The sequence below is a fragment of the Macrosteles quadrilineatus genome, unplaced genomic scaffold (assembly GCF_028750875.1).
Source record: "Macrosteles quadrilineatus isolate MER2022 unplaced genomic scaffold, UCM_ALF_1.0 Scaffold_1__1_contigs__length_201487025, whole genome shotgun sequence".
NCBI lineage: Eukaryota > Metazoa > Arthropoda > Insecta > Hemiptera > Cicadellidae > Macrosteles > Macrosteles quadrilineatus.
The window spans coordinates 190,430,092-190,457,207 of NW_026542594.1; the positions used below are offsets into that span (position 1 = coordinate 190,430,092).

General features: G+C 34.5%; 2 protein-coding genes across 2 annotated transcripts; one reads left to right on the forward strand and one right to left on the reverse strand.

Annotated features, from left to right (window-relative positions):
• The first annotated feature begins 374 nt into the window (after positions 1-374).
• Positions 375-12,999, forward strand: LOC128992536 (uncharacterized). Its single transcript, XM_054416161.1, has 7 exons — positions 375-553; positions 1,273-1,970; positions 4,061-4,221; positions 4,457-4,607; positions 5,676-5,911; positions 9,672-9,731; positions 9,915-12,999. Exons 2-7 carry the CDS (start codon positions 1,278-1,280, stop codon positions 10,108-10,110), a joined length of 1,497 nt encoding a protein of 498 aa, XP_054272136.1. The 5' UTR covers positions 375-553; positions 1,273-1,277; the 3' UTR covers positions 10,111-12,999.
• Positions 13,000-14,782: 1,783 nt separating this feature from the next.
• Positions 14,783-20,194, reverse strand: LOC128983375 (DNA repair protein RAD51 homolog 4). Its single transcript, XM_054402636.1, has 5 exons — positions 19,845-20,194; positions 19,142-19,260; positions 17,581-17,791; positions 16,164-16,347; positions 14,783-15,575 (listed from the first exon to the last, which is right to left on the reverse strand). The coding sequence occupies exons 1-5, from the start codon at positions 19,980-19,982 to the stop codon at positions 15,247-15,249; spliced, it is 981 nt and encodes a 326-aa protein (XP_054258611.1). The 5' UTR covers positions 19,983-20,194; the 3' UTR covers positions 14,783-15,246.
• Positions 20,195-27,116: the final 6,922 nt, after the last annotated feature.

Below are 27,116 nucleotides of genomic sequence, written 5' to 3' on the forward strand. Positions count from 1 at the left end.
TTTAACAAGAGGGCGTTCCTCTTTATCAAATAATTAGAACAATGAGTTTTATGTTATTAAGTGTGAAGGTGAGAGGAGACCTGATTAATTTAATGGTTTTATTTCTATGGGCGAGCGTCAAGGTGCCACCACAAGGATAAAAACGTCAAAGAACTTTGGTTAGTCTCTATGGTATAACACAGAGAGCCATATAAAGTAGTATTACTCTATCTTTTGTAAGATCTTGTACCTACATTAGGAAATCTTGTACATTTTTCAGGGAAATTTAGTACAAAAAAGTGGTACCCCTGTGGACACACTGAACAGGAACAGCAACAGACAACACAACGGAAAATAGTCTGCTGATTGCTGAAGTATTATTTATTTGTGTGTGTGTATTTTATTCATCATCTTCAACTTTTATTTTGTAGCTATAACATGACTTACAAGGATCAATTCAGTTGTGTTGTTTATTTTGATTGATATTTTCATCCTCTCGTAAATTTATAGCTTAGTGTCATTTTTATTTTTAATAGCCTAGTCCTAGGCTAGGCTAACTGCTAATTACTGCAAGGTAAATTTGTGTAGCAATAACTTAAATACTTTTGTATGCAATGATACTTGAATAACAGTGAAAACTGAGTCCAACTTTAAGAAGTCTAGGCCTAAGTACTTAGGTACCAATCAATAAGGTTTTTAAATCAAATTCTAGTTAACTTATGCATTTCTAGGCCTAGATAACTTAGGCCTAAGGCCTACTTAAAATATATAGCTTAGGCCTAGGCTATGCCTAACTGAAAACACCACTAAGCGTTTAAAAACACCAATTTTATTGATGACTCTAATTCCAACTGAAAAACACTAGGCAAGTTGCCTCTAAAATGTTAACAATCAATAATGAATGTACGAAAATACGAGTGATAGCTTAAGTTTCACCAAACAATAAGTTATTATAACAATTGAGCTCACTTAGCAAAAAGCAATACGTTACTAACATCAATTTTAAAGTTTTATTTTTTCAGGATAAGACTTCTGTTACGGTAACTTATTTAAGTAGGCCTATGACTTTACTTAATGACAATTATTTAAGTTCAACATGCTTGACAAAGCCTATTGTAGGCCTATGTCTATCAATAAGCTAGCCTATAACAACTGTGCACTGCATTATGTTGCTGATCTAAGTTAATAATAGTTGATTAAGTAGGGGATAGTTGTAATTTACCGTCCAGCCGGTTACCCTATGTTTCTTCATCCCATTCTTGCAATTGCTAAATCTTAATCTCTTATTTTCAGACTAAATGGCGACATCGGAGGTGGTGTCATGTCCTCATAGGCTAATTTTGAGTGACCTTTTACCTGATGAAAAAGTGACCTTCTCTTTAGTCTTGATCAAAGGATTTGTAAGAATCAGCAATATTAACAGCAAATGTTACAATACTGAGAGTAGTTCACTCATTTTGAATAACATCACAACAAATAAAACATCAGAATGGCCAGTTGTAAAAAACAGATTCAAATGTTTGGCCGATTTATGCAACGGAGATAACACCATCGTGTTAAAGTATTGTAAGACTAGCCTGGAGATCAAACTACACTACTCGCCTCGTGACACAAAATACTGTGTGACCCCAGTCTACATTATCTGTAAGGACCACAACGGAAGGTTCCAAGCTCCTAATAACTGTGATAACTCCATCGAAGTAGCATGTCGCAAGATCGGTGTTGGTGCTCGTCTTATTCAGTGTCTTACTGCTCAAAAACTGTTTGAGAGCGGGTATGAAAGAAAAACCTTTCAGTTGGAAAGAGACTTGAACGATCCCGAAGATGAGTGTGTTCGGTTTCAAAGCAGTTTGTCTGTCGCTCAAGCGAGAACCATGGGTCAGGAGGAACTATGGACTTATTTTGGCAGGGAAATTATGTCGTCACGGTTGAGCTCAAGCAACCGTAAGTTCCTCGCTTTTCTGTCTTGCACGCAATGGGATGGAAGCAAGGTAAGTTAAACCGCATGTAGGGTAGGCCAACCTAACTTAATTTTATGTAGGCCCTAGGCCTATTCTTAATCCATAAAGAATGTTCCAATACACTTAAACTTAAGTCTACATAAAAGTTAGTTACTGTAAGCAGAAGTATTTGTTGTAACTGAACACAAAACATAGAGTCATTTAAGTTTTTAATAGGCTATTGATTTTTTGACAAACAGTTAATTAGCCTAATGCTGTGGTGTGACGATTTTTGTAATTGGTGCTGAATGTTCATGGCTGCAGTAGACCTAAGCAACAACTCTGTCTATAAAATTCAAATTGAAAAGTTATGAACAGAAACATCTAAAGGGCCTAAGTTTTTGGATGTTTTTGATAATAGCAGGCTTACCTGAAATGGAAAGACTCCAATCTGGCTCAAGAAACACAAATGGGCCATTCTTCAGAAAAGGACAGATTTCAATTTTATATTTTTATTTTTTAAATTTGTTTAGATAGCCTATTTTAATGTATGACCCTTTTTAATATTTACCCATTGCAATGGTCACACTAAATACAAATCACTTTCCCAGATTTTTAGTATTTAAAAACTAGCATGTCCACAGAAGTGACTATCGCAACTGCAAATTTTACAAATAAAGTTAAAAAGCAAATATAGATTCTAGCAAATAGGTTAGGAACATGTTTGCTCTAATTTTTGTAGAGGAACACATAAACTACTGTAAATTAGTGTATTAGGTTTAATTGCCATTTAAAATAATAGTTGTTAAGCGCAGCAACGCGCTTCGGGTAACTGCTAGGTGTCCACAGAAGTGATGATTTAGCATTTTATGCCTACATATAGAGTCTAGCAAATAGGTTAGGAACAATGTTTGCTCTAGAGAATCACATAAACTACTGTAAATTAGTGTATTAGGTTTAATTGTCATTTAAAATAATAGTTGTTAAAGCGCAGCAACGCGCGCCGGGTAACTGCTAGTGTCCACAGAAGTGATGATTTAGCATTTTATGCCTAACATAGAGTCTAGCAAATAGGTCAGGAACAATGTTTGCTCTTATTTTTGTAGAGAAACACATAAACTACTGTAAATTAGTGTATTAGGTTTAATTGACATGCATAATTAGGCCTACCTTTAAAATGTGGTAACGGAAGTGACTATGTTAGCTAGACGATCAATTAAAACTCTAGTTTCACATGATATAAACAACTAACAACTGAACAGAACACAACCAAACTGATTCTACGTTCAAGATGGTTACTTCTTCTCTGTAAAAAAATAGTGAAAGTTGGCCAGTGCTGCCTGGTGGATTTTTTGGAACTACATATATGCCTGTCCACAGTAGTGATGCAGGCTTTGGTGACCGAGTTTCTTTGTTTTTTTTTACCTTTAATAGAATGGAAAAAGTAAAATAAACAAAAAATTATTAATATTCAATGTCTAGATAGCCAAGAGCAATTGGGTTTAATAATTTGTATTTCAAATTTGTTAGTAAAATCAGCTAATCTTAAGCTAAACCTAGAGGGGGTGACTGTCCACAGAAGTGATATGTCACCTTCTGTGGACATAAAATGTTCATTAAATTTCATTTAGATTTTTTTCTTCTTTACATTAAGTATAAAAAAAACATTTACCTACATATTTAACAACAAATTATGTATTTATTATCTTAATTTTTATTTATTATTCCTTGGTGACCGTAATCTGTCCTTTTCTGAAGAATGGCCCAAATAGCCTATATATAGGCCTAATATTCACTGTCACTGACAACATTTTCAATCGACGAAGGTGTGAATTTTGAAGAGCGTCTTGTCTTTAGGAATCTTTAAAACTCGTCTTCATAATAAACAACGGTGTCAGTGACATTATATTAGGCCTATATAGTTTTCCATATAGGTAGTTTGTTAAATTGTTTTTGTTTTTGTTCTAGATTCAACTCTTCCATTCAAGAAAGCCTGCTATCCTCACAAAATATGTTTAATCTCCTATGTAATTTGGCTTAAAAATTTACATTTTAGTTTTCAATAAATCCAAGAGTAATAATTGTTTTTTGTATTTTGTTTATTATTCATTGATTGAAAATATAACCGGTTTTATTCACAGGGTGTGGTCCGAGCCCACGCAGCACTAGGAGGTGGTGGTCTCGCTCTGTTTGGAACTGGTTGTCTCCATACGTGGCCTTCTGTTGTAGAAGATGTGATCACTTGTTTCCTAGACCCAACTCCTGTTGATACTCAACAGTTGATGGACGATAGTTGCTACAGGCAAGTTGACTCTCTTCTCGTTTCAAACTAAGGGCCTGGTAATGGGTACCTATTTTAGAACTTGACACAATTAGTTCCCCATAGTTTGTCATATGTAGGCTACAGATAATTTCCGAGTAAAAAATAAACATTTGTAATTATGAACTTCCAGTACTGTGACCCAACTGACTATCCAGGGTTGCAGCAGAACTAAATTTATATATTAAAATTTATATATTCATTGTTTTTTGTTTAGAGGTACGTACGGCTCATGCTTCAGTACGACCCTCGGATCTGTGTGCCATGAGCTTGGTCATACGTTTGACCTGGGTCACCCACGACACGGCATCATGGGACGAGGGTTCGACAACGTTCACCTTGTGTTTGTACCTGTTGTCAGTGGGGCGGTGAGTAGTACTACAAAGATTACAATAAGGTTAGGTTAGGTTACTTACTTACTCCTGTGGCCACTCAAATCCAAAAAGATTTTTGGCCTCGCCAACAATGCCAGGTTAGGTCAAGCCTATATAACTAAAAGCCCATATATTTAGCCATTATGAGTAACAAGTAAAGGTACTATTACAACCATTTAATCAATGATAGCTAAATAAACGGCCTTAAAATGTCTCCAAGTGTTATCGCTAATTGCGTACAGTTGGTCTGAATTTTGTTGGAAAACGCAAAACTTAGTATTTTCAACAGCAACTCATATTAGGGTTTTCTTCAGTGTAATATCATTATCAATGAAGTATTTATTTTTAAAATAATTTATAGTTGCCTGTAGGCTTTAACTGGCCTTTATGTTATTTGACAAGGCTCAATCTTGTGGGAGCTGGTTAAGTTAGGGTATACTGTATGTACAGTTCGGCCAAAACTTCTGTGCGCGGGACGGGTCGCTACTAGCCGAACTAAAACATACGGGTACCGGTTATTGGCAGTGCTGGGGGTAGGGGTGAGTGAATAGCAAGACACAAATGTTTTCACAAAAGTACATCCGCCAACCCCCTCGCCTAGACCCAACCAGATCTGGTCGCGCGCACAGAAACTTTGGCCAAACTGTACTATACTGCAGAGTTTCTTTGTCAAAAAAATGTATCTCACGTTCCTTCTGAAAATTTACTTTGCACAGATGTTGAGATGTTAGCACAAATGGATTGAGAAAGACCAGGCGAAGAATTCTGGCATTGCTTTCTCCATTGTTAAATTCTTCATTTTGTTCTGTTGTATTACCTTTGCCATTTAATTTCTGTTTTCTTTGGTGCCCCTTTCTTGCCATTAAAAGCAACTTTATTCTCAAGTATCATAAAATAATTTTGTCTTCACACACAAGTTTTCTTATACTATTTGTAGGTATATTAAAATTGGGTCACCAATGATCTTGTGAATTTTACTTTATCATGTTAGGAAATTAGGAATATTTTTGTACAAGATATAACTTCATATTTTTTAAACAGTTTAATACCATGCTGTTCTAGGTAAGAACCTGTTCCCCGCGTAAAACCAACCCTCATAGTGCAACCATCACTTTAGTCCACAACCTGAATGTTGAATGTGTCATTGGATCACCGTTGAGACAACGAAGTCGTACGCCGGCACGCGACACTGTGAACAAATCTGTCGACAGGGTGACCAACCTTACAAACAAACAAGAAGAAGAAGACGACCTCACTCACTGGTCACCAGGTTGTGCTGTGTTTCTAGCGTTCCACAGGTTGGTACCACTGAATGTCAGCAATATTATAACGTAAATATTCTTGCAATAAATGATCATTTAAATGTCTTCTGTAAGATGTAGAAACAAAAACCGCATCCTTCTCTGTACAGGCCGATCTTGATAATCACGAGACCTGTGGTTTGAGTGTGAATATCGATAGACTTAAGAAACATTCCTGCCAATGATCAAATCTATATTTATAAAAGAGGAAGTTTGTATATATATATATATATATATATATTTGAACGTTATGGACACCGAAACCGCTTGACAGATTGTAATGAAACTTTCAGGCATTATTAAGCATTATTCAAGGATGGTTTATGTGAAGTTTGGTGCAGATCCGTCGAAAGGGCTCCGCCCCAGTGGCTCTGGAGTTTTCCATGTTAACCTTATGAGTACTTATATTTAAATGGAATTAAAGAATCATAACAGCTGGTTCAACTAAACAATTTGATTCTGTGATGTTCAATAGCATTAAAAAGTTAATAGTCTAGGCATATTAGGAAAGTTAGCAGAAAGTTTAGGTACAGTCCTAATCATCACTTTTCTTTATGTTTTTTGGGTCGCTGAACACGAATATGAGGTTTGCTGACAGATATTTTGCCCGGAACATTGGTTATTTTGTGAAAAACCGTAAAATTTGGGCACTTTTTTTGGTTTTTCGGGCAAATCTCGGTAAGTATGGGTTTTTGAGAAAATCCTGCTTTGTAAAGTTAAAGATGACAAAATTTACTACAAGTTTCCTATATAATGTTTGTTTCTACGACGAACCGTTTCGCCACTAGAGCACACTAAAAAAGGCCAGAAGTGCAAAAAATTAAAAACATTGCTAAATGCTGCCGTTTTACATTACGTTTCCATGGAAACAACCCATGTTACGATAATTTTAACTATTTATCAGGGTGTCCACATTCTGGAAAGTCAGGGATAGTCATGGAAAGTCATGGAAAAAAATTCTGGTCATTGAAAGTCATGGAAATAGGCAAAAAGTCATGGAAAGTCATGGAAATCCCCAACAATGGATGGATTTCAGGGGTCCTTTCAATGATCTAGTCGGCCGTAACCCCGACTATTGTAGCATTTTTCTGAATTTTTCATAAATGTACGTCAATTCAATTTATACAGTTGTCTTAGTTTATGGGTTTTGAGTTTGTATTTAGTTCATTGTTGTACCTGTTGTACGCCATTGTTATCTGTCAATACATATTTCAGTATTTTCTGTTTAGGCAGTATTATTCAAGTGTTTACGGTATATTATAATTTTCGAGTAAAGTTCGTGAGTCATGGAAATCAATGGTTAATGGTCATGGATAGTCATGGAAAGTCAGGGAAATTAATGACAAAATTTCTGTGGACACCCTGTTTATTCTTGATAACAAACTGAAACACACTTAAAAATACCCCCGAAGCAGCAAACCTGCAGACTAAGCGAATTTCCATTTCCCTGATTGGATTTACACTAAAATGTCTCCTTAGAAATATCACATTTATTCCCTATTTAAATAAATGTTTAACGAGATTTGCTGAAACAGGGAGGGTAAAAAGGTGTTTTTTTTTAAAAAAGGAAATAATTTAGTATGAAATGAATGCATTTTTCAAATTTGATCAAAATATGTTCATAAACAAGCAAACTACAACAGTTTACTTAGTATCCATAAGAATAACATGGGCATTTTAAATTTACAGATTTTTGGAATTTTGTCCGTAACCATTAGGCGCATAACAACGCTTAAATATACTAAACTATTTGTTTGTTTAAGCTCTACAAAATGGTATGGAAAGAAATCGCTAAATTTTAAGTTTATATAGTCAAAAATAGGAAAAACCAATTTTTACCCCATAAAACCCCCCATAAATCCCTGTTCCCATAGTCCGATCATGCTGGGCAAAACCAAAAATGAAAATAAACCCTAATCGTTTTACAAAGGTTTTACATTGGGTTTCCATGGAAACAACCCATGTTACGAAAATTTGAACTATTTATTCATGATAATGAACTGAAACACACTTGATAAATCTATGCCAAGATGTATGACTGACTGCTGGAACATTTCCCGTTCCCACAAAACACCCATTTATTTTCTCAGCACAGAGATGTGTCTGGCCACAGGGTTGACTGCTATAGTGGTTGAGAAAAAGGATGAAATACATTAAAAGAGTTGTAGATAACTTTTAACTTTGGTAAGGTCAAACTCAGACGAGCAGACCGTGTCCAGCCACTTGCCATAGTAAATAACGCGATGAAAGTAGAGAATTCTTACCCGTAAACCCCAACACATTGTTTCAACGTATCAGCAACGCTAAGAATTCTGATGAAGAACTAAAACACTTCTTGTCCTTCTGACAGAGAAAATTCCAAACTGTAAATTTAAAATGCCCATGTTATTCTTATGGAGACTAATAAACTGTTGTAGTTTGCTTGTTTATGAACATATTTTGATCAAATTTGGAAAATGCATTCATTTCATACTAAATTATTACATTTTACTAAAAACACCTTTTTACCCTCCCTGTTGCAGCAAACCTAAGTACTCGTTAAACTTTTATTTAAATAGGGAATAAATGTGATATTTCTAAGGAGACATTTTAGTGTAAATCCAATCAGGGAAATGGAAATTCGCTTAGTCTGCAGGTTTGCTGCTTCGGGGATATTTTTAAGTGTGTTTCAGTTTGTTATCAAGAATAAATAGTTAAAATTATCGTAACATGCGTTGTTTCCATGGAAACGTAATGTAAAACGGCAGCATTTAGCAATGTTTTTAATTTTTTGCACTTCTGGCCTTTTTTAGTGTGCTCTAGTGGCGAAACGGTTCGTCATAGAAACAAACATTATATAGGAAACTTGTAGTAAATTTTGTCATCTTTAACTTTACAAAGCAGGATTTTCTCAAAAACCCACACTTACCGAGATTTGCCCGAAAAACCAAAAAAAGTGCCCAAATTTTAAGGTTTTTCACAAAATAACCAATGTTCCGGGCAAAATATCTGTCAGCAAACCTCATATTCGTGTTCAGCGACCCAAAAAACATAAAGAAAAGTGATGATTAGGACTGTACCTAAACTTTCCGCTAACTGCCACTTATATTCCTAATATGCCTAGCCTATAATAGGTTTAGCAACAAGGTGCAGAACTATTTTTTTTTTTTTTTTTTATTTAAGACAATAGCTAATTTGCAATCAAAAGGTGAGTGAGCATAGCGAACGAACTTCCAACTGAAGGGGAGTTAGCTTAGCAAACGAGCTCCAACCTAAAGGTGAGTAAGCGTAGCAAACGAACTTTAACCAGGACGTGATTGAACGATCTCATCTAGAAAATGAACGAGCATTTGACATAAAACCACAGGAGGACAGGAGGACGTCTGTCGGGCCAGCTAGTTGAATATAAATGATGTACTATGGATTGGCAAGGCTGTAGTTTTGAGTTCAGGGTGGGATTTTCATTTCCTTTTCCCAATTTTTGGAACAAGGTTGAGATAGCCTTGAATTTTTCTTCCAAGATAAATTTTGGTTTGTTATAGAAATACTTTTTTATATTCTTGTAAATGGTAATAATGATGAACAAAAGAAATGTCAGGCTTTATTGCTCTGTTTTAGTGTCTTCATGGCTGTAATCTGTGATCAGGATACTATCAATATTATTTCTCGGGATCGCTGGAACTTCATCATCATTATCCGCTATAGAAGCTAAATCGAACATTTGATAGTACGATTTCACTTTTTCCAATGTAGGGTTTTCATTTTGATCTGTCTTTAGGTGGTTCAATACGGAGAAAGAAGACACGGACAAGAGCGATCTCCACTTTGATAGATCTAGGTATGTACTGATATGCAAAATTATTGTTAAAGGTATATATTTGACCAAAGTAACATTCAAGAATAACAAGTAAAGTATAGGTGCAGGCAAGACTAGTAGGGTTTTTTTGCTCATGTAAAATTATAAATCCAAATTTTCTTTCTGTATGTACAACAAATAAATATTTTCTTCTATACTTCATAGGATGGTGGTGACGGGTAGCGCCGGCATACGTGTGGTGGAAGTGAGAGGAGAAGGCGGCGCAGTGTTGGGTTCCTGGCAGTTTCCAGCTAGCGCCAGACTGCGTCATCAGTTCTTGGTGCCGGCGCAAACGCTGACTAACGCTCGCACCCTGGTGGCACAGGATAGTAACGGCAACATAATTAAGACCGGAGTATAGCAAAGAGGAAGTAACACAAACACAGAATTGTGTATAGTAGGGATGAACATCGATAACCAATGTGTTTGAAACATCGATGTTTTTACATTGAGGTGGAGGTGACAGAAATGTTCGTTACATCAATGTTTTGAACAATCATAAGTAATAGTTTCTGTAAGCTGCTAAAAATAAATTATTCTGTTATAAATTGTGGCGGCAACACAATTATTATATAATTAATCTTTATTTGATTACTGTATTGCTTATGTGAAACTGACCGTCTAGAACGTCTAGAATAGCTGAAGCATACACAAAACCCATCAAACAAAACAGTGTCGATGTTTGTCCTTAATTTACAGAAGAGATTTCTTCAATTTGTAAACAACTGTCTGATGCAACTGTCTGTTGGTGAGTCGGTGGCTCAGTTGGTAGCTTCACGGACTTTGGGCCCAAGGCAGAAGGGTCGTGGGTTCGGATCCTGGTCACTGCCACAAACTTTTATCAGTACAGTTCACCTTTGTACTGTACCGGCTCACCCCTTGCTTTGCTGGATACGTTCCACGCCCAGATCTGTAGTCTATGTGGACGGGCAAATGCAAGGTTAAAAGAGGCCGCCAACCTCTTTAAATAAACAACAACAAAAAATGCTCTAGAAGTTCGATGTATGGTTTTTTTATTCTCTACGTTTTGCACAAAATTTACTTTCCACATTACTTCAGGCTAGGCCGAGAGGGGGTCACAGCATCATCACTTAGTCTAAATAAAATCCTTTTGCTTGAAAAAAGGATGGTTTTTCATAGTTAACAAGGCATTGAGAATTAAAAATCACACAACAAAATGATTTACTGGTTCTTGGAGAAAAAAAAATTATCGGGTGTTTGGGATATTGTAATGCTTCCCTTCTAACTAACTAGAGGTCAACAGTTTGATCCTTAGAAGAGTCAATAGTTTTTTTTATTATTTAAAAAAAGACTCCAGGTGTAACTGATCATCAGACTATTAGTTTTTACAGTTATGAATGAATTATTGGGTCGTCTTAGTCATACAGTTTTATGTTTTGTGGTTCCTTAATCAAACCAAAAAATATGACTTTAATTTTGATACAACCATAAACCAAAGATAATCTAGTGAGTGAATTTAAAACGTTAGACTATATAAAAACAGCATTCTTACCTAATAAATATTAGTTATTCGTTGTTGTTTGATTGGAAATGGAATAAGCGAATCTCATACAGTCCTATGTAACTATTTTATGTTGGTTATATATTTATGAATGTTTTACCATATCCATATTGAATTGCAATCCAATACCAATGTTTATTTTAATTCCAAACTGACTATACTTTTATTTCATAATGCCATCAGCACAAGATTCCCGAAAGTAGCCAACAATAGCACAACAATCGTAGAATCTCGGCAAACTCGTTGTAAATATTAACACTAATTGCATTTTACCAGCATTGCCGCTGCACTGTGAGCGTATGTCAGAAGGATTATTTGAATCAACAACAATGATGTAAATTAACTGTTTGATTACTGGTATGTTAGAATTATAAGTTAGTGTATAAGGTATTAGTAATGCATTTATCATATTACACTTGCATATATTCTCAGAACACCTTAAAATTCAGTTCATGAGTGAAAACATCACTCTTTTTGTTAACACTTTAAAAGTGCTTTAATTAATCAAGAATGTTAATAAGTCTACAGTCAAAACTTTAAGAAATAAAAGTTCAGAAATAGTCCATGATTCAATAAAACTCAAGTAAGTATTAAATTCTCTGAGATAAAATTAAGGTCTTGTCCAAAAGTAAACAGCAGTCTGCAGTAGAAAATGGTAAATAACTAAAAACTAGTAAGATAAGGATATTAGTGATATTTTGAAACCAAATCTTTAATTCACCAAATCTGAATAAAATACTTGTATTTGAGATTAAATTGGATTCAAGAATCAAAGCTCAACTCGCAAATTTTATAATTAGTATTATTTTTTTGCAATATTTTTAAATATTTCCTGTAATTTGTTGGCCAGGAATCACACTTTTGTTGTGATAAAATATTACAGATTTCAAAATATTTCAAATAGGTTAAATATTTAAATTTCCCCATTTGACCATCACTATATTTTAGAGCTCTATGAAATTATAATCTTCAAGCTCCTCGCTTGCCCATGTACAGGTTATAGTTTATTTATGATATTATGATTATGTTTACTGTTCTTGTCAATTTTGCACTTTATATTATTATCTTGTGTTGTGTGTTTAAGTACTAAGACTCCTAAGGGTCGTCACAGTTTGTTTTATTAAGCCTTAACATGCTGACATTTAATCAGTATTTAATTTCTATGTTTTATATTCAATATGTTATTTTTACGTTATGTTCTATGGATGTGAGACTTTATTGTGTGTTATTGCGAGGTTAGAGTGTGACGTTTGTTAAAGTTTATCAGTATTTAATCTTTTTATTTATATATTGACGTATATTTTTATACATACTATTATTTTTTTTTACATTAATTGCCTTTATTTGTGAAGCTTTAAATATCATAAAACAATTTTTAACAAATGAGAAATAATTTGAGTTGGTAACTCTGAATAAGTGATTGCGCAATCTTGAATAAAATTAAGGTTTGATATAGGCCGGTTCCTATTAATCATTGGATTACAAAAAAATCATGCTTTTCAGAAACAGGTAAATAAAAAATTTCAGATTAGTAAACTATTAGAGTTTGAGTATAAAATATCTTGTAAATTATCATATTTTTCTTTCTATAAATACTATGGAAAATTTGTTAAACTAAATTATTGGTTGTTAAAATTTGTTGTTAACTTGTAGATTACTAGTTTAGCTACTAATTAGTCAATTTTTCTAGAGATACTAGTTATAAACAGAGGGTAATATAGTGTTTTGGAAAACGTTATTAAAACTCAAATTTGTTAACTGTTGTCTTATTTATACATACTTGTTCTTTCTTCCTATTTTGTGGTTATGGTGGTTTTGATTTTATTGTAAAAAAATAAAGTTTCATCGATAATACTTCAGTTACATGATTGTTTATCAAATTGGTTAAAATGCTTGCTTTCAAATTTAAAATTGCCACTTTGTTTTTTAAGAAGGGTTATTTTCCGATTCTTATTGGGATGCATCAGCGTCTCGCTAATCCAAACCACCTGTTGGGGAAGAAAGTTGCTGTATTTGATCTAACAACAAAACTATTGTGTTAAAACATGGTTATCCAGTTGATCGTGAAACCAAGAAAACCGAGGGAAAGTCTGAATTGTGTGTAAATTTTGTACAGAACCTGGCAATTTGGAATAATCGAAAATAGCCTTTGGTTGAGCCTCTACTCTAATGGCATTCTGTCGATTCCATTTTAAGGATCTCGTGTAGTATAAAGGATGTGATTACGGGTTTACTACAATCCCAGTTGTTAAAAAAAGATATTTATTTCCGCTATTGCAGAAGATGATCATGGTGTTGCCGTAATGGTGTGAGCAATATATTGTCTTTTAGTCATAAAAATACTTTGTTTACATTATTTTGATGCAGTTTTACTGTACATTTCCAGCTGATCTGAACGATTTCGCTGTCTAATAAGGGTTCTATTAGTTCCGAATAGCTTGATCCTGGAGCATTCTTCGGATGGCTCTTAAAAGACAGAGTGTAGACAAAGATAAGCCTTAAATTCTCAGGTGATTTGTCGGATTCAGTCGAACATTATCAGAAATCTGCTTTTGTTGGCATAAGAAAGAGTTGAAAAAAAACACCTTTTTTTACATCGACTTGTCATTTTTTAATTTTAACGTTAAATGGGCTCAAGTACGGGGCTCGATCTTGCAAACTGAACTATAACTCTCATTTGGGTACCTCAATATGACCTGGATAAGTTAAACGACAGATACAACTATTCTATGATCCTACAACAGTATTAGAAGTCATGTAGTCATATGTATGTAATCCTGGAGTTGGCTTTGTGTTTATTCTACACCTCTACGGTTGGTTGCGATTCTTATATATCAATGTCAGGACAGGTTTCATATCAGTCATATGCCTTAGACGAGTAATACTGTATTGTTAACTATTGTCCTTCATGAGTATTACTAATGGCTTGGTTTTGCTCAATGACCAAGATGAAGCAACACTTTCTTTTGGTTAGAGAGCTCAATTTGATTTTGTAATAACAAGACAGATGAACATTTTAAAATGATGTATTGTTCTCATCTTCAATAACATTAACCCTTAGAGTGCCAGGCGAGAAATAAAAGTAACTCTCAAAAAATGCCGATGATTTTTCCCGAAGGTCGCGCTAAAAATGCCGAGCGCGATCTGGCGATTTTTAGGTTAAAATTTCGTAAAAATCGAATTTTCAATATTTCGACCAACGAAAATCGATGTATCGCATCTAGTAACTTTCGACTCAATGTTAATATATGGGTTAAAAGAATCCGAGTATCCATTCGGTTGTTATGACAACTGTTCGATCATTACGAAATGTCCGGTCAGCCGGACGTTGGCACTTTTGGCTCGTTCTAAAAACGTCCGGTTCCCCGGACGTTGGCACTCAAAGGGTTAAAACAACACAGTTTATTCCTTGGAAACTAGTTTATTGGAAAATATCAAATACAGTAACAATGAAAGCCAAATGGCTTGTAAGTAATTTTTTTTTAAATAATTAAATAATGTATTTCAGAAAGCTTAGTTTTTTAAAGTAGGGCACTTTTGTTCTCTTAAACCTCCCCCCTATGAAGAAGTCATAGAATAATATCAGTGTGTTATGTTTTGTGTAGCTGTCAGCCCAGGACCCTAACTTTCTCAGGAAAGCTAACTGAACTCTTATCACTTTTCAAAAAAAAATCCTGAACATCATGTGATTTTAAGGGATTTAAGTCATAAAAAGCTACTGAACAACTTAAACTCAATCGTTTCTGTAACAGATAAATTTAGTCCATAAACAATGCAATAGTCCCATCAAATACATACAGTAAATAATACTAGTTACTTATAAAACTACTCTCTGACATATTATTTGTCTCTTTACTTGGAACACAATTCACTTCTGCAGTAAGATTAAACCAATAAAAATATTGTCTAGGCCCAACAGATTTTTAGATTACATGATGAAACTCATAATGAACTCAGTCCTTATCCTTCACTTTATCAAACCACGCCTGCTGTTGAAATATTAACCACACAAGATTTTCCCAAGGGTAGAGAAGTGCTTTTCAGAACTCGGACGAGTCTATGGGAATCTTCAGTGTTAAGTTTGCTGACTAGTAGTCGAGTGTGAGGAGCGTGAAGCCAATATCTGCCGAGCATCGGACGAACATCCGCAACAACTTGGTCCTTTTCTTCCTCCTCTTCCTTGTCAGCTGGCGCAGACTCTGAATTCACATAACTTGAGGCAAGGTTGACGACGAGGAATAACATATGGTACTCGGTAGCGATTGACTTGATTGTCGTCATTACATGATTTAGAAGGCCGAAACCTACAAAGAGATAAGAAAATTAAAATTGTGAACATGTAGGCCTATTACCTATCAAAAGATACTATAGTAGATTAAACATACTCCCTTAGTAGATTAATTTTGCTATCCACGCCCAGCTAAAGAGAAATATTAGTTTTGTGTTTTGTCCAATGCCGCTAGGGTTGTGTTTTTGTTTACAATTGGTTTCTTGTTATTTCAATACTAGTTTAGCAAAGTAAAACATTCTAACTACAAACAATAGCTATTCCTTTTGGTTTATACCCAAAAATTGAACAAATCAAAAAATTCACCCGAGAATAAGATAACAAAATTGCATTGACACCAACATTAACTCGACATAAAAGTAGCTTCAGATTTTACAATGAAATCAGTAGAGTTTTAATAACAAGTCTCTCATGGGGATTATCAAACAAGACTTCTTATTAAGGTTGACTTCTCGAGGTTTGCAATAACATGTAGTCAAGGGTATTTTTAAATTACGCTTATCAAGGACCACTTCTTATCAAGGTTCCACTGTAAATACTTAACAATCAACATTCTTCAAGATTCTTTATTTCCAAAAATTTTACAATTAAATTAAATTCCTACCTTGGTTTGTGTCACTGCTCATTAACGGAAAGTATAACGGAGGAACAGCATCTATGATGACCGCTCTTGGAAAAAGAATTTCTTCATCAGACAAAGATTTTCTCAGCGAGTGGAGATAGCTCATCAGCTCATAAATACTGTTGATCTTGATCACTTGAATTTTCTCCAAAGCTGACTTGCAGTCCTAGAAGGGTAGTTGCAGTTGTATCAATGATTTTTGGAAAAATTCCATTCAGGCCGGCTCTACACGAGCGTGAAACCCGCAGCGAGGCCACACGCTCAACAGGGACCATTATGTTAAATTGGCGTGTCTACACGAGCAGGATTCACGACGGGAATGGTGCGATAGTAGGCGGAAGCACTCAGTCGATGCTGCGTCAATCCCGCCCAGCCACTCTACACGTAACAGTATCACGCAGTACGGTAGCTGACGCCTAAATCTATTGTCCAGTAGCTTTTGGATTCTATATGGTGCGGTGTGATGTTTGATCATGATGTAGCATTAAATTTGTTTTCATATTATATTATACTTATTCACATTTTATATTCCTTTAGTCACAAAGTATTTTTAATTTACACCTTAAAAATAATCGGTCGACTAGTAAGTTTGTAATGTGGCATTTAGTACATTTAATCTATTCACATAAATTACAATAGATATTCATTTGTAATAAGTAAATACAATGTACAAACCATAATCACCGTACGACAACCAGAATTTGTTCCATAAAATCAATACTGTATTGCAATTTATTTGTCGGAGATAAGCGACTTTGTATCAAAGTTTTAGTAACATCATGATGTGAGTAAAAAAAAATTAAGAATAACTATGTCCAAATTAATAGCTGGAGTTGTGTGTATCCCGCATCTGAACCGCCTTGTGTAGAATGGTCCGACGGGTTTCAACCGGACTCCATGCGACAGGGATTCCGCCACGGTTAGTTTGCAGAAAATTTTGGCACAGTCACGCTCGTGTAGAATGGGCCTTATATGGACCATTGGTAGCTAGATGATTACTCAAACAAAACATATTTTAATATAGTATTCCCTATATTAGTTCTCTTCTATAGTGCTCCACTAAGTCCCAATCTTTCCATTAGGTTTTCATACAATAAAGGTTGATGAAGACATAACAGATGTTGTAGCTTACAAGAGGTTTTTAAGGGTGTGTTATTTTCATGTATTTTTATCTTGTTTCTATTACCCCTAAACTTTAATTTTGCTAAATAACTATCTTAACTCTGTACCGTTCCAAAATAATTCCGAACTTTTGGCTTTCATTTAAAATACATGGTTTAGGCCTACAATATTTTGTGAAACTGTTCCGTGCTAGAACCTACGTCCTAGGATCTGTTGAGATATAAAAAATAAACTATTCGTCAGCAATGTTGTGTTGCATCGCTATTTACTGATTTACCACTTCAGACAAGTTTCTACTCCTCAGTATCTGTAAGACCCTGTGAGCGGAGAAGTCGTTCTTGGTGTCGACGTAGTGCACAGCCTGCTTGAGTGTGGCAGTAATGTTGGCAGCAATGGCAACACACAGCTGAGTTTTGCCATCACCTGATACTCCACAGAGCTCCGTCACGGTTCCCGTCAGGAACCCTCCTCCTAGGAGTTCATCCAACCTGCAAAACTGCTTTGAATAAATTGTTGATAAATATATGGAGAATATAAATACTTGTAAGATTTAAAACGAAAAACGTTGGGTGCATGCAATTGATAATAATACATTAGTTCAATAGGTGAAGGTAATTGTAAATTATCTATTGCATGCACCCCACGTTTTTCGTTTTAAATCTTACAAGTATTTATATTCTCCACATATTTATTAATTATTTTTAACTTTTTAGTGTGTTTAAAAACGTTTTGTTTTAAAAAAGTTTTTTTATTTATAAATTATTTGAATATGAATACTCATAAGGTTAACATGTGAAACTCTATAGCCAGTGGGACAGAGCCCGAAAGGATTTTTGAGATAAGAATATGTCTATGTTAATCGGGAATGTGAGCTAAATCATCATACCAAATTTCAACCCAATCCGACCAGTAGTTAAGCACGATTGAACTTCAAACAAACAAACACACAAACTTTCACATTTATAATATTAGTAAGACGATACCTACATTTCTACAAATTATACTGTGTTTAAAAAAGTGGTTTGAACATATGATTTAGCACAATGGCACAATGGCTTACGTGAACAATAAGTCTGGATGCCTGTGATGAAATACTCAGGTTATCAAGGTACTGAGATAAAGAGCTTTGTATGATTAGTTTAAAACTTAAACTTGGTAGCTTTGAAAAAGAATTTTTGTATATCCTCAGTGGGAATATGTTGTCTTCTCTTAGTTCTGTAACATGTTAGACAAGTTTTGATGGCACTAGATTTTTAAAACTGAATAAAATTACAAAATAATTAAACTTTTTTGATATTTCTTAAATTAATTATGTGCAAGATGAGGAAGGCATTTAATATCTCGTTTATTTTAACATCAATAACTTCATTCATAAGTAATAAATAAATAAATCGTCCAAATTCAATTTTTGAAATACCAGGAATACTTTGTAATCAATAATTTATTTATGACAACCTTAAGTTAAATTTAGGCACGACTGCAATTTTAAATGTAAGTACCTGGTAGTAAAAAACTTTGTTTACCAAAAATTATTAATCTGCAAAATATTTTAAATATTTTGGTTATACATCAAGTTGAAACTTGAGGCTTAATTTTTTATAGAATGCGTCTTTCCATATTAAATGTTCACAATTAATTATATGGTTACAGATAAATAAGTTAGAAATTAAAGTACCTTAAATTTGACGTGCAAGTTTCAATTTCTGCAACCCAAAATTAACCTTAACCTTAGGAAGAAAAAACATGATTACCGGTAACTAAAATATAAAAAATACAATTTTTTTACATATTTTAAGCCACAAGAAACGGTTCACTTTTACAAAATCATCCTGACTTACTTTTCAATTCCTGATGATATAAGCGCAGAGTTAGCTAACAGCTGTTGATATGCAGACGCTCCGTTCACTGGAAGAGCGGCGAAATTTGTTATCAGCTGTTGTCTAACCTCCAGAACTTCCTGGAACAAAATAAAATAAGAAACAGTAATAAATAGTTATTGGACCGAATATGTTTCAAAATACAAGAGACATTTTATTCCACAACTAATTTTGTACGCAAATAATCCACAAAGTGTCTTTAAATTAAGTTACTAATTGATCCTCTGTTGTGATGATAAAATATAATTTTGAATTAAATTTAAAAATATAACACAAAATTAAACTTGTGTCGCTAAAACGTTATGACATACTCTCCATTGTTATTAGTCTCGCTATTACGTTTTTGAAAGGTATAAAGCAAGTTATGTAACAATGGAAACTTAGAAGTTCAACTTAAAAACAATTAAAATTGATACCGGTACAATCTATAATGAATGGTTTAACGTTTTCAGTACCGGTATGGGTCAACTACTTAAACAATAACTTTCTTGCTTTACACTCTTTACTTTATTTTTTGTATTTTGTGCCACACCGAAAACCGATAAAAAACGCGGAACATTCTATTGTTCCAGACCATAATTAATATAGTCACAGAAAACGTACTAAGTAGTACGTTTTCTGTGATATAGTGTACCATACGTATATTTGTTTTATGTAACCGGACCTTGAATGAAGTATTACAAATATTTGCCAACTTTTCGGTCTCCTCTTGAATGTAATCAGAGACGGTAAATATTTTGTTTGCTTTCAAGTTTGCCAGAAAATTGTCACTTATCCCCATTTCTTTGCAAAGCCTAGCCATAATTAACTGCGTAATAACACAAATTTATGTAAACTCGTAAGAATGCAAGATGACCGCTGTATGCTTGTAAATACGGGTGAGAACTTGAAACTTTAAAAATGTTGCCTAACTCGAATTTGTTTCATTGAACAATAAAGCTTTACATCTCATTCCAAGGCAAAACGAAAAACTAGACCGAAGAACGAATTGTCAGGCTCAAGCCCAAGCCCCTCGTTTTGCGTCGGACAAGGATGGTAACCGGAAGTGGCGCAATTGAATTTCTCCTGGTGACCGGCTCGGTAACTAAACGTCCATTGCTGCCAACTGTTTCGAAATACCACGGTCGATGTGAACAAATTGGCGGTTGCTGCTAAAAATGCCCCAGCATTGATTATAAAGGAAGATTAGTAAATAGAATTTATTGCAGTAGATTTTGACATCGATTGCAACTGTGCTAGCAGATTTCTCATTCTAATATTCTCGTCTGATCTTTGTATGAATGTTCTGTGATCGAAATTTTAGAGTACGCTACGCTAATATTAAGGTAATTTTTCTTTGGTTTTATAATATATTTTATGATTCATATTCTATGGTTCGGTTATAACGCTAGCTTTAATATCGAAAAAAAAAATTTACATAAGAAATTTAAAATAAGTAACATAGATGGAATGGTACACGAAATAAAATCCCCGTGCATTATTTCTGCGAAGCTATTGAACTTGTCTTCAGCTGCTGATCCATATAAAGGTTGTTTTATCCATGGTCAAAGATACCATACCACAAAATAACGTACCTCAAGGAGTGCGGTTTGGTTTATCTATGGTGTTATGTTCTAAAATGACCACATATTACGTAACGTTTAAGGACGGATCGGAGGTAGGGGTTTGACTTAGCGTTACGCAGCATTACGAGGAGGGGAAGGGGGTTTTCTGTTTTCAAGTTCGTTACGGTAACACACTTAAAATCTATTTTTTCCAAAGTGCCAAAATGATAAAGTTATTTTATAAACAGTCTTTTAGGTAAAAATATTCATTATTATATCAGTTCACATAATCGTGGGGTCCCAGTTTATCGACATCCCAAAAGATCGACACTGAAATAGTCCCACTATGTCGACAACTCAAAATGTCGACAGTGTCGGTAATATGGGATGTCTGTAAAGTGGGATGTCGGTTATGTGGGATGTCTGTTATGTGGGACGTTTGTGTAAATTTTCCCACTTTATCGACACGCAAAATGTCGACAAGCAAAACAGATCGACAAAGAGCGGGAGATTCAAATTGAAGGTGAACAGCTCTTGCTGAACAGATCGGTTGAGTATAATGAGAGTCGTTCTTTTTTTAACTCCGAACGACTTCTATTCACGGCGCTTGCAGCTTGCGCTTGCAGTCTCCTTCAAATTTGTCAATGCTATCTCAACTATCTTGTGTATATAATATGTGTTCTGCCGTTTGAAGGCTTAAAATAATTTGACATTTATTTGTCGCACTTGTATTATGATTTATTAACTGTTTTTTTCATGTAAGAAGGTAGTTAAAACTTGCTACCTAGGCCAAACTTTGCTAGAGGATGATTATGGTATCCATCAAAGTTTTTTTATCATACATTTATTTGAAATATATGTTTATATAATGACATAGTAGGGGTGTACATAGTTTTTTCATTTAACTTGCTAGCTTAATGTTAAAACAGATTAATCCAGATAACAAATTTACGTTGTTCATTGCTACACTTTGAAATATTAAATGAGTTGTAGTACATTTGTATCAGCAACTTACACCAGAAATGAGGAAATTAAAAAACTGCGTTAATTTGCCTAAACAAACTGCAGATGCTTTGATTCTTTTGTTAACCTTTCCATTGCCAATATGGCGATCCATAAAAAGCAATGACAACATAACATTTTGCAATAATTTCTTTCCAAACTATTTTGTAGAGCTTAATAACAAATTATTTAGTATATTGAAGCATTATTATGCACCTAATGGTTACGGAGAAAACTCAAACCGTTTTAAATTTAAAATCCCAATGATATTCTTATGGGGAATAAGTAAACTGTTTTAGTTAGCTTGTTTATGAACATCTTTTGATCAAAATTTGAAAATGCATTTATTTCATACTAAACTACCTACATGTAATAATATTTAAAAAAAAACTTTAAAACCCTCCCTGTTTCAACATACCTAAGTACTTGTTAAACTAATGCTATATTGAAATAGGGAATAATATTGTGATATTTTAAGGAGATAGTGTAAATCCAATCAAGCAAATGGAAATTCGTTTAGTCTGCAGGTTTGCTGCGGGGGGTATTTAAAATAAATCATAGAGTTACAGTGTTTACAAACACACATCAGAACCACCTGTAAACTGTAATGGCTGCTTAAGAAACTTAAACACCTTATCTAAATGCAGTAGGTATAAAAAAATAGTATATGCCTACTGTATTAAATTAGGTTACTAGCCAGGTAAGCGGTAAGGTGTTTTATAGAAGGCGTAGCCGAGTACGGGATTTTCGTGCGACACAATTTATTTAGGACAGAACATAAATTAGATTTTTTTTCTGAAAATAAAATAGGCCGCTGAAATTAGCTGTTTATTTCAACAGCTGACTAAGTACACTGTAATAGTATATTACGTTACTAGTCCTGAAAATAAGTGTGTTTACCGGACGAGTGTGGTCGTTCTCGTGCGAGACGAAGTCGAGTACGGGATTACCATACGAGTCCGGTACGTGTCCGGTACACACATTTTGGACGAGTTAGGCCTACGTACGTTAGTTTACGCCATACTAATAAATCTGTACAAATCCTTATATATTCCCACCAACTAAAGGACTAAAAATCACTGCTCATTATGTTTTTGTTTATAACCATTCATTGCCACCTAAATACAGTATAATCAGCTGATTGGTGTCCGGTAACACTCATTACAGTATAGTAGTACAGTACGCAATCGCAATGAAACCCCAATTGAATAAGCTGGCAGCAAACAGCTGTTTTCTTGACTAAATCCTTGCGTGGGAAGTTCGTCAAAATAATGTAGTGTGGCGTAAAAGTACATTACTTTACTTTTCCGTGTTTAGGCATGGCAAAGGGTAACTTCCCATCCTATGGATGGAATAGGAAAAGTACCTGTTTCTGTGTAGTAAGATGTAAAGAATTTTATTACACACAAGGTTAGGTGTTAAAATTAAGTTTTTAATCTTAGATCCATAACAGGCCTAGATATGTAAACTTGCAACTCTAACCACGTTCTCCTCCCGTTGTGAAGCTCGGTTACTATATAGACATACCACGAACAAAACAACCTGCTTATAGCAGCTCGTATTTTCTTAAAAATGTCAGATTATTTCTTTGTTAAATAAAATGAAATAAACAAAGATTACCAAATTTGATTAAGTAAAATCCAAGAACAAGAAAACTAAAAAAGTTTTGTTATTATCCTTAAGAACTTGGGAACTTCTTATACATCCTCAACCGGTAGGCATGCAACAAACCAGTTAGGCAAATGGAAATTCGCTTAGTCTGCAGGTTTACTGCGGCGGGAGTATTTTACTCTAAAGTCATAAGTCATTTATTTATCTAGATTTACATAAGTTATGCATTGGTTACGTCAATTACAGAAATACATAAAATATATACAAAATTCCTTATCCTGCATGCCATAAGTTACATAAGCTATTTGCAATTGGTTAACATTTTTAATTTTGTTTAGAAATTCACTCATTATGCCCATGTAAAAATCTTTACCTTATTCTTATTACCCTCATAAACTAATTTTCGCGTATTCCAATTGTGTTGGTTCGCGGACTCATTCGTTGTAGGTTGTAGGTTTACACGACACGTTTTTACAAATTGCATCAGGATCGTATTATTTTTGCCATGAGGCCATGAGAGATTTTTTCGCATACGCGTATTACCTATATGGAACATTCACCAAAATGTTTTTTCGTCACTCCGTATTTTCGATAACGGCTGACATCAATGAAAGTAATCATTTCGCAAGCTCAAATTTAGGGCGAGGGAAAATCGATCAGCTGATTTTCCCTCGCTCTAAATTTACTTTCCCTCGCTCTCAATTAGTTCGAATCTCCATTTATTCACTACGCGCGCTAGTGTTTTGTTACGGTATTTAATGATTTGAATCAGCTGTATGTATTGTTAAAAGATGTTTTATTCTTTTATTTTTATGTTTAAACCAAATTTATTGAGAAATATACGTAGGTTTTCTTTTAGAAGATTTTATTTTATTTTGATGTTCAATCAAATTAATTGAGAAATCCCTAGTTGTAATATTACTGAGGTCTGCTAATCTGTGTTTGTGTATTTTTGCGTCGTGATGAAAAGTATCGTTCATAACTCGTACCGAAAGTTATTATCCGGCACTTGCTCCATTATTCCCGACCTCGGCTTCGCCTCGTACGTGAAAATAGCTCTCACATACTCGGCTTCGCCTCGCAGGTGAAATTGGGGTTCCCTGTGTTCGGCTTCGCCTCACACAAAAACTTGAGCGCGCGACGGAAAATGCCACTTTCGGTCCTAGTAATGAAATATACTATTACCTACTACCGTTTTAAATACGACAGTTTTTTAAAGTAGCCATTTCAGTTTAGTTCTTAGAATTGAAAAGTTTCACTTAACAGCTGTTTACTTTCATAACAGCATAGTTTCATTTCACAACAGCATAGTTTTTCTCATAACAACACAGGCAACGGACCAATGAGGTTCAAGGATTGAGAGAAAAGAAGTAAAATTGTAATGCTTCGAACGTCAACTAATCAGCTGATCAGTTGACAATTTTAATTGTTGATCCAACTTTTTCCTGTTAATACCAGCGAACACAGAATACAAAGTTGCATCCACATTCCATAAAGACCATAAAATGCACAGTTTTCCACTTTTCAAGTTTGTCACCATTTTGGAAAATGGCCGCCATTTTTGAAATAATAGAATTAATATTTTTAACTAATTTTATGGTCTTTTTGGAATGTGGATGCAATTTTAAGACTTATTTGACTTATTTACTCTTCGCATTCTCGCTAAAGAGGCATAAGGCATAAGCCTACTTGTTTAGGAGCTATATGAAGGTCCGTGAAGTTGGCGTACCCATATTAGCGTATCCACTTTTGATCATACCAATCGTTAGTTCATCGTTAGTTCTTGATAGTTCCCAAATTTTATCGTTAGTTCTCAAAAAATAAAAAAGTTATAGCCGATAATAAGTGGGTACGCTAACTTCACACTTCCGGGTTCTAGCGCACGCCGTTTCCTGATGAGAAATGTTTACATCTATATATCAATCGTTAGTTCTTCGTTAGTTCTCGATAGTTCTCCAATATTAACGTTAGTTCTCAAAAAATAAAAAAATTACGAGGCATACAAAGTGGGTACGCCAACTTCACAATTATAGAATTTCCAGCGGGCACACTTTTTTGAATAAAAATGCTTACATCTATATACCAATCGTTAGTTCTTCGTTAGTTCTCGATAGTTCTCCAATATTAACGTTAGTTCTCAAAAAATAAAAAAGTTACGAGGCATACAAAGTGGGTACGCCAACTTCACAATTATAGAATTTCCAGCGGGCACACTTTTTTGAATAAAAATGCTTACATCTATATACCAATCGTTAGTTCTCGATAGTTCTCCAATATTAACGTTAGTTCTCAAAAAATAAAAAAGTTACGAGGCATACAAAGTGGGTACGCCAACTTCACAATTATAGAATTTCCAGCGGGCACACTTTTTTGAATAAAAATGCTTACATCTATATACCAATCGTTAGTTCTTCGTTAGTTCTCGATAGTTCTCCAATATTAACGTTAGTTCTCAAAAAATAAAAAAGTTACGAGGCATACAAAGTGTACGCTAACTTCACAATTATAGAATTTCCAGCGGGCACCGTTTTCTGACTAAAAATGTTTATATCTATATACCAATCGTTAGTTCTTCGTTAGTTCTCGATAGTTCTCCAATATTAACGTTAGTTCTCAAAAAATAAAAAAGTTACGAGGCATACAAAGTGGGTACGCTAACTTCACAGTTATACAATTTCCAGCGGGCACATTTTTTGAATAAAAATGCTTATATCTATATACCAATCGTTAGTTCTTTGTTAGTTCTCGATAGTTTTTCAATATTTACGTTAGTTCTCAAAAACAAAAACAAAATTACGAGTCATACAAAGTGGGTAGGCAAATTAAAATTCATTTCCATTCTAGCTCCTGAGCTGTTGTATTCAATATAATAAATAGGTTACATACCTTATAAATCCGACAAACAGCTCATTTAAATTGAAGGTCGTTTACATGTTTCGGCTTGTATCGGCCATTGTCAAAACATCGCAGTTGGATGGTGAAATCCTTGTCATTGTTTTCTACTAAAAGTACATACACAAACACATACACACGGACGGGACGAACACATTACGAAAAACGAATAATACTTTAAATAGGCCTATTGAATACACGGGCAGGACGCACGCACACCGTTGTCAAGGTCAGGATGCAGACTGGACTAGTTGTGTCGGTGTTGTCTTATCAGCTGATGTGGACTGCTGACCAATGGGCGTCGAACTCTGCCTTTGTTTTAATATGCTATTGAAAATGTGATGGGATTTGAATTTAAGTTTTTCGTTCAGAATTACGCTCTCAAAATTGTTGTTCTCATTAACCTGTGCCTTATAAATTTCGAATTCTTCGAGAGTGTTAAGTCTGCTTCCCTTTTGGCAAACATGTAGGATTTCAAGGCCTTTACTAATATCGTTCATATCATGGTTTTTATCGACCAAATGCTGAGCAAACGATGATTTACGATGATTCATGATTTCCGTTCATTGCCGGTATTTTTGCACACATCAAAGTGAAGGAATATTTTTGCCATTCTCGAAACGAACAGTTGGTGGGAAAACAACACATGTGTGTAGACACATGTAGATATAGATATAAGCATTTATAGTCAGAAAACTGTGCCCGCTGGAAATTGTATGATTGTAAAGTTTGCGTACCAACTTTGTATGCCTCGTAACTTTTTTATTTTTTTAGAACGAACGTTAATATTGGTGAACTATCGAGAACTAACGAAGAGCTAACGATTAATGTATAGATATAAGCATTTTTATTCAAAAAAGTGTGCCCGTTGGAAATTCTATAATTGT

Excerpts from the sequence above, each read along its gene's own strand:
- LOC128992536 (XM_054416161.1), top strand. The coding sequence starts at position 1,278 with ATGGCGACATCGGAGGTGGTGTCATGTCCTCATAGGCTAATTTTGAGT. Across the intron at positions 1,971-4,060 it reads CGCAATGGGATGGAAGCAAG|GGTGTGGTCCGAGCCCACGC; the intron begins GTAAGTTAAACC and ends TTTTATTCACAG. Across the intron at positions 4,222-4,456 it reads ATGGACGATAGTTGCTACAG|AGGTACGTACGGCTCATGCT; the intron begins GCAAGTTGACTC and ends TTTTTTGTTTAG.
- LOC128983375 (XM_054402636.1), bottom strand. The coding sequence starts at position 19,982 with ATGGCTAGGCTTTGCAAAGAAATGGGGATAAGTGACAATTTTCTGGCA. Across the intron at positions 17,792-19,141 it reads ATATCATCAGGAATTGAAAA|GTTGGATGAACTCCTAGGAG; the intron begins GTAAGTCAGGAT and ends GCAGTTTTGCAG. Across the intron at positions 15,576-16,163 it reads GAGCAGTGACACAAACCAAG|GTTTCGGCCTTCTAAATCAT; the intron begins GTAGGAATTTAA and ends ATCTCTTTGTAG.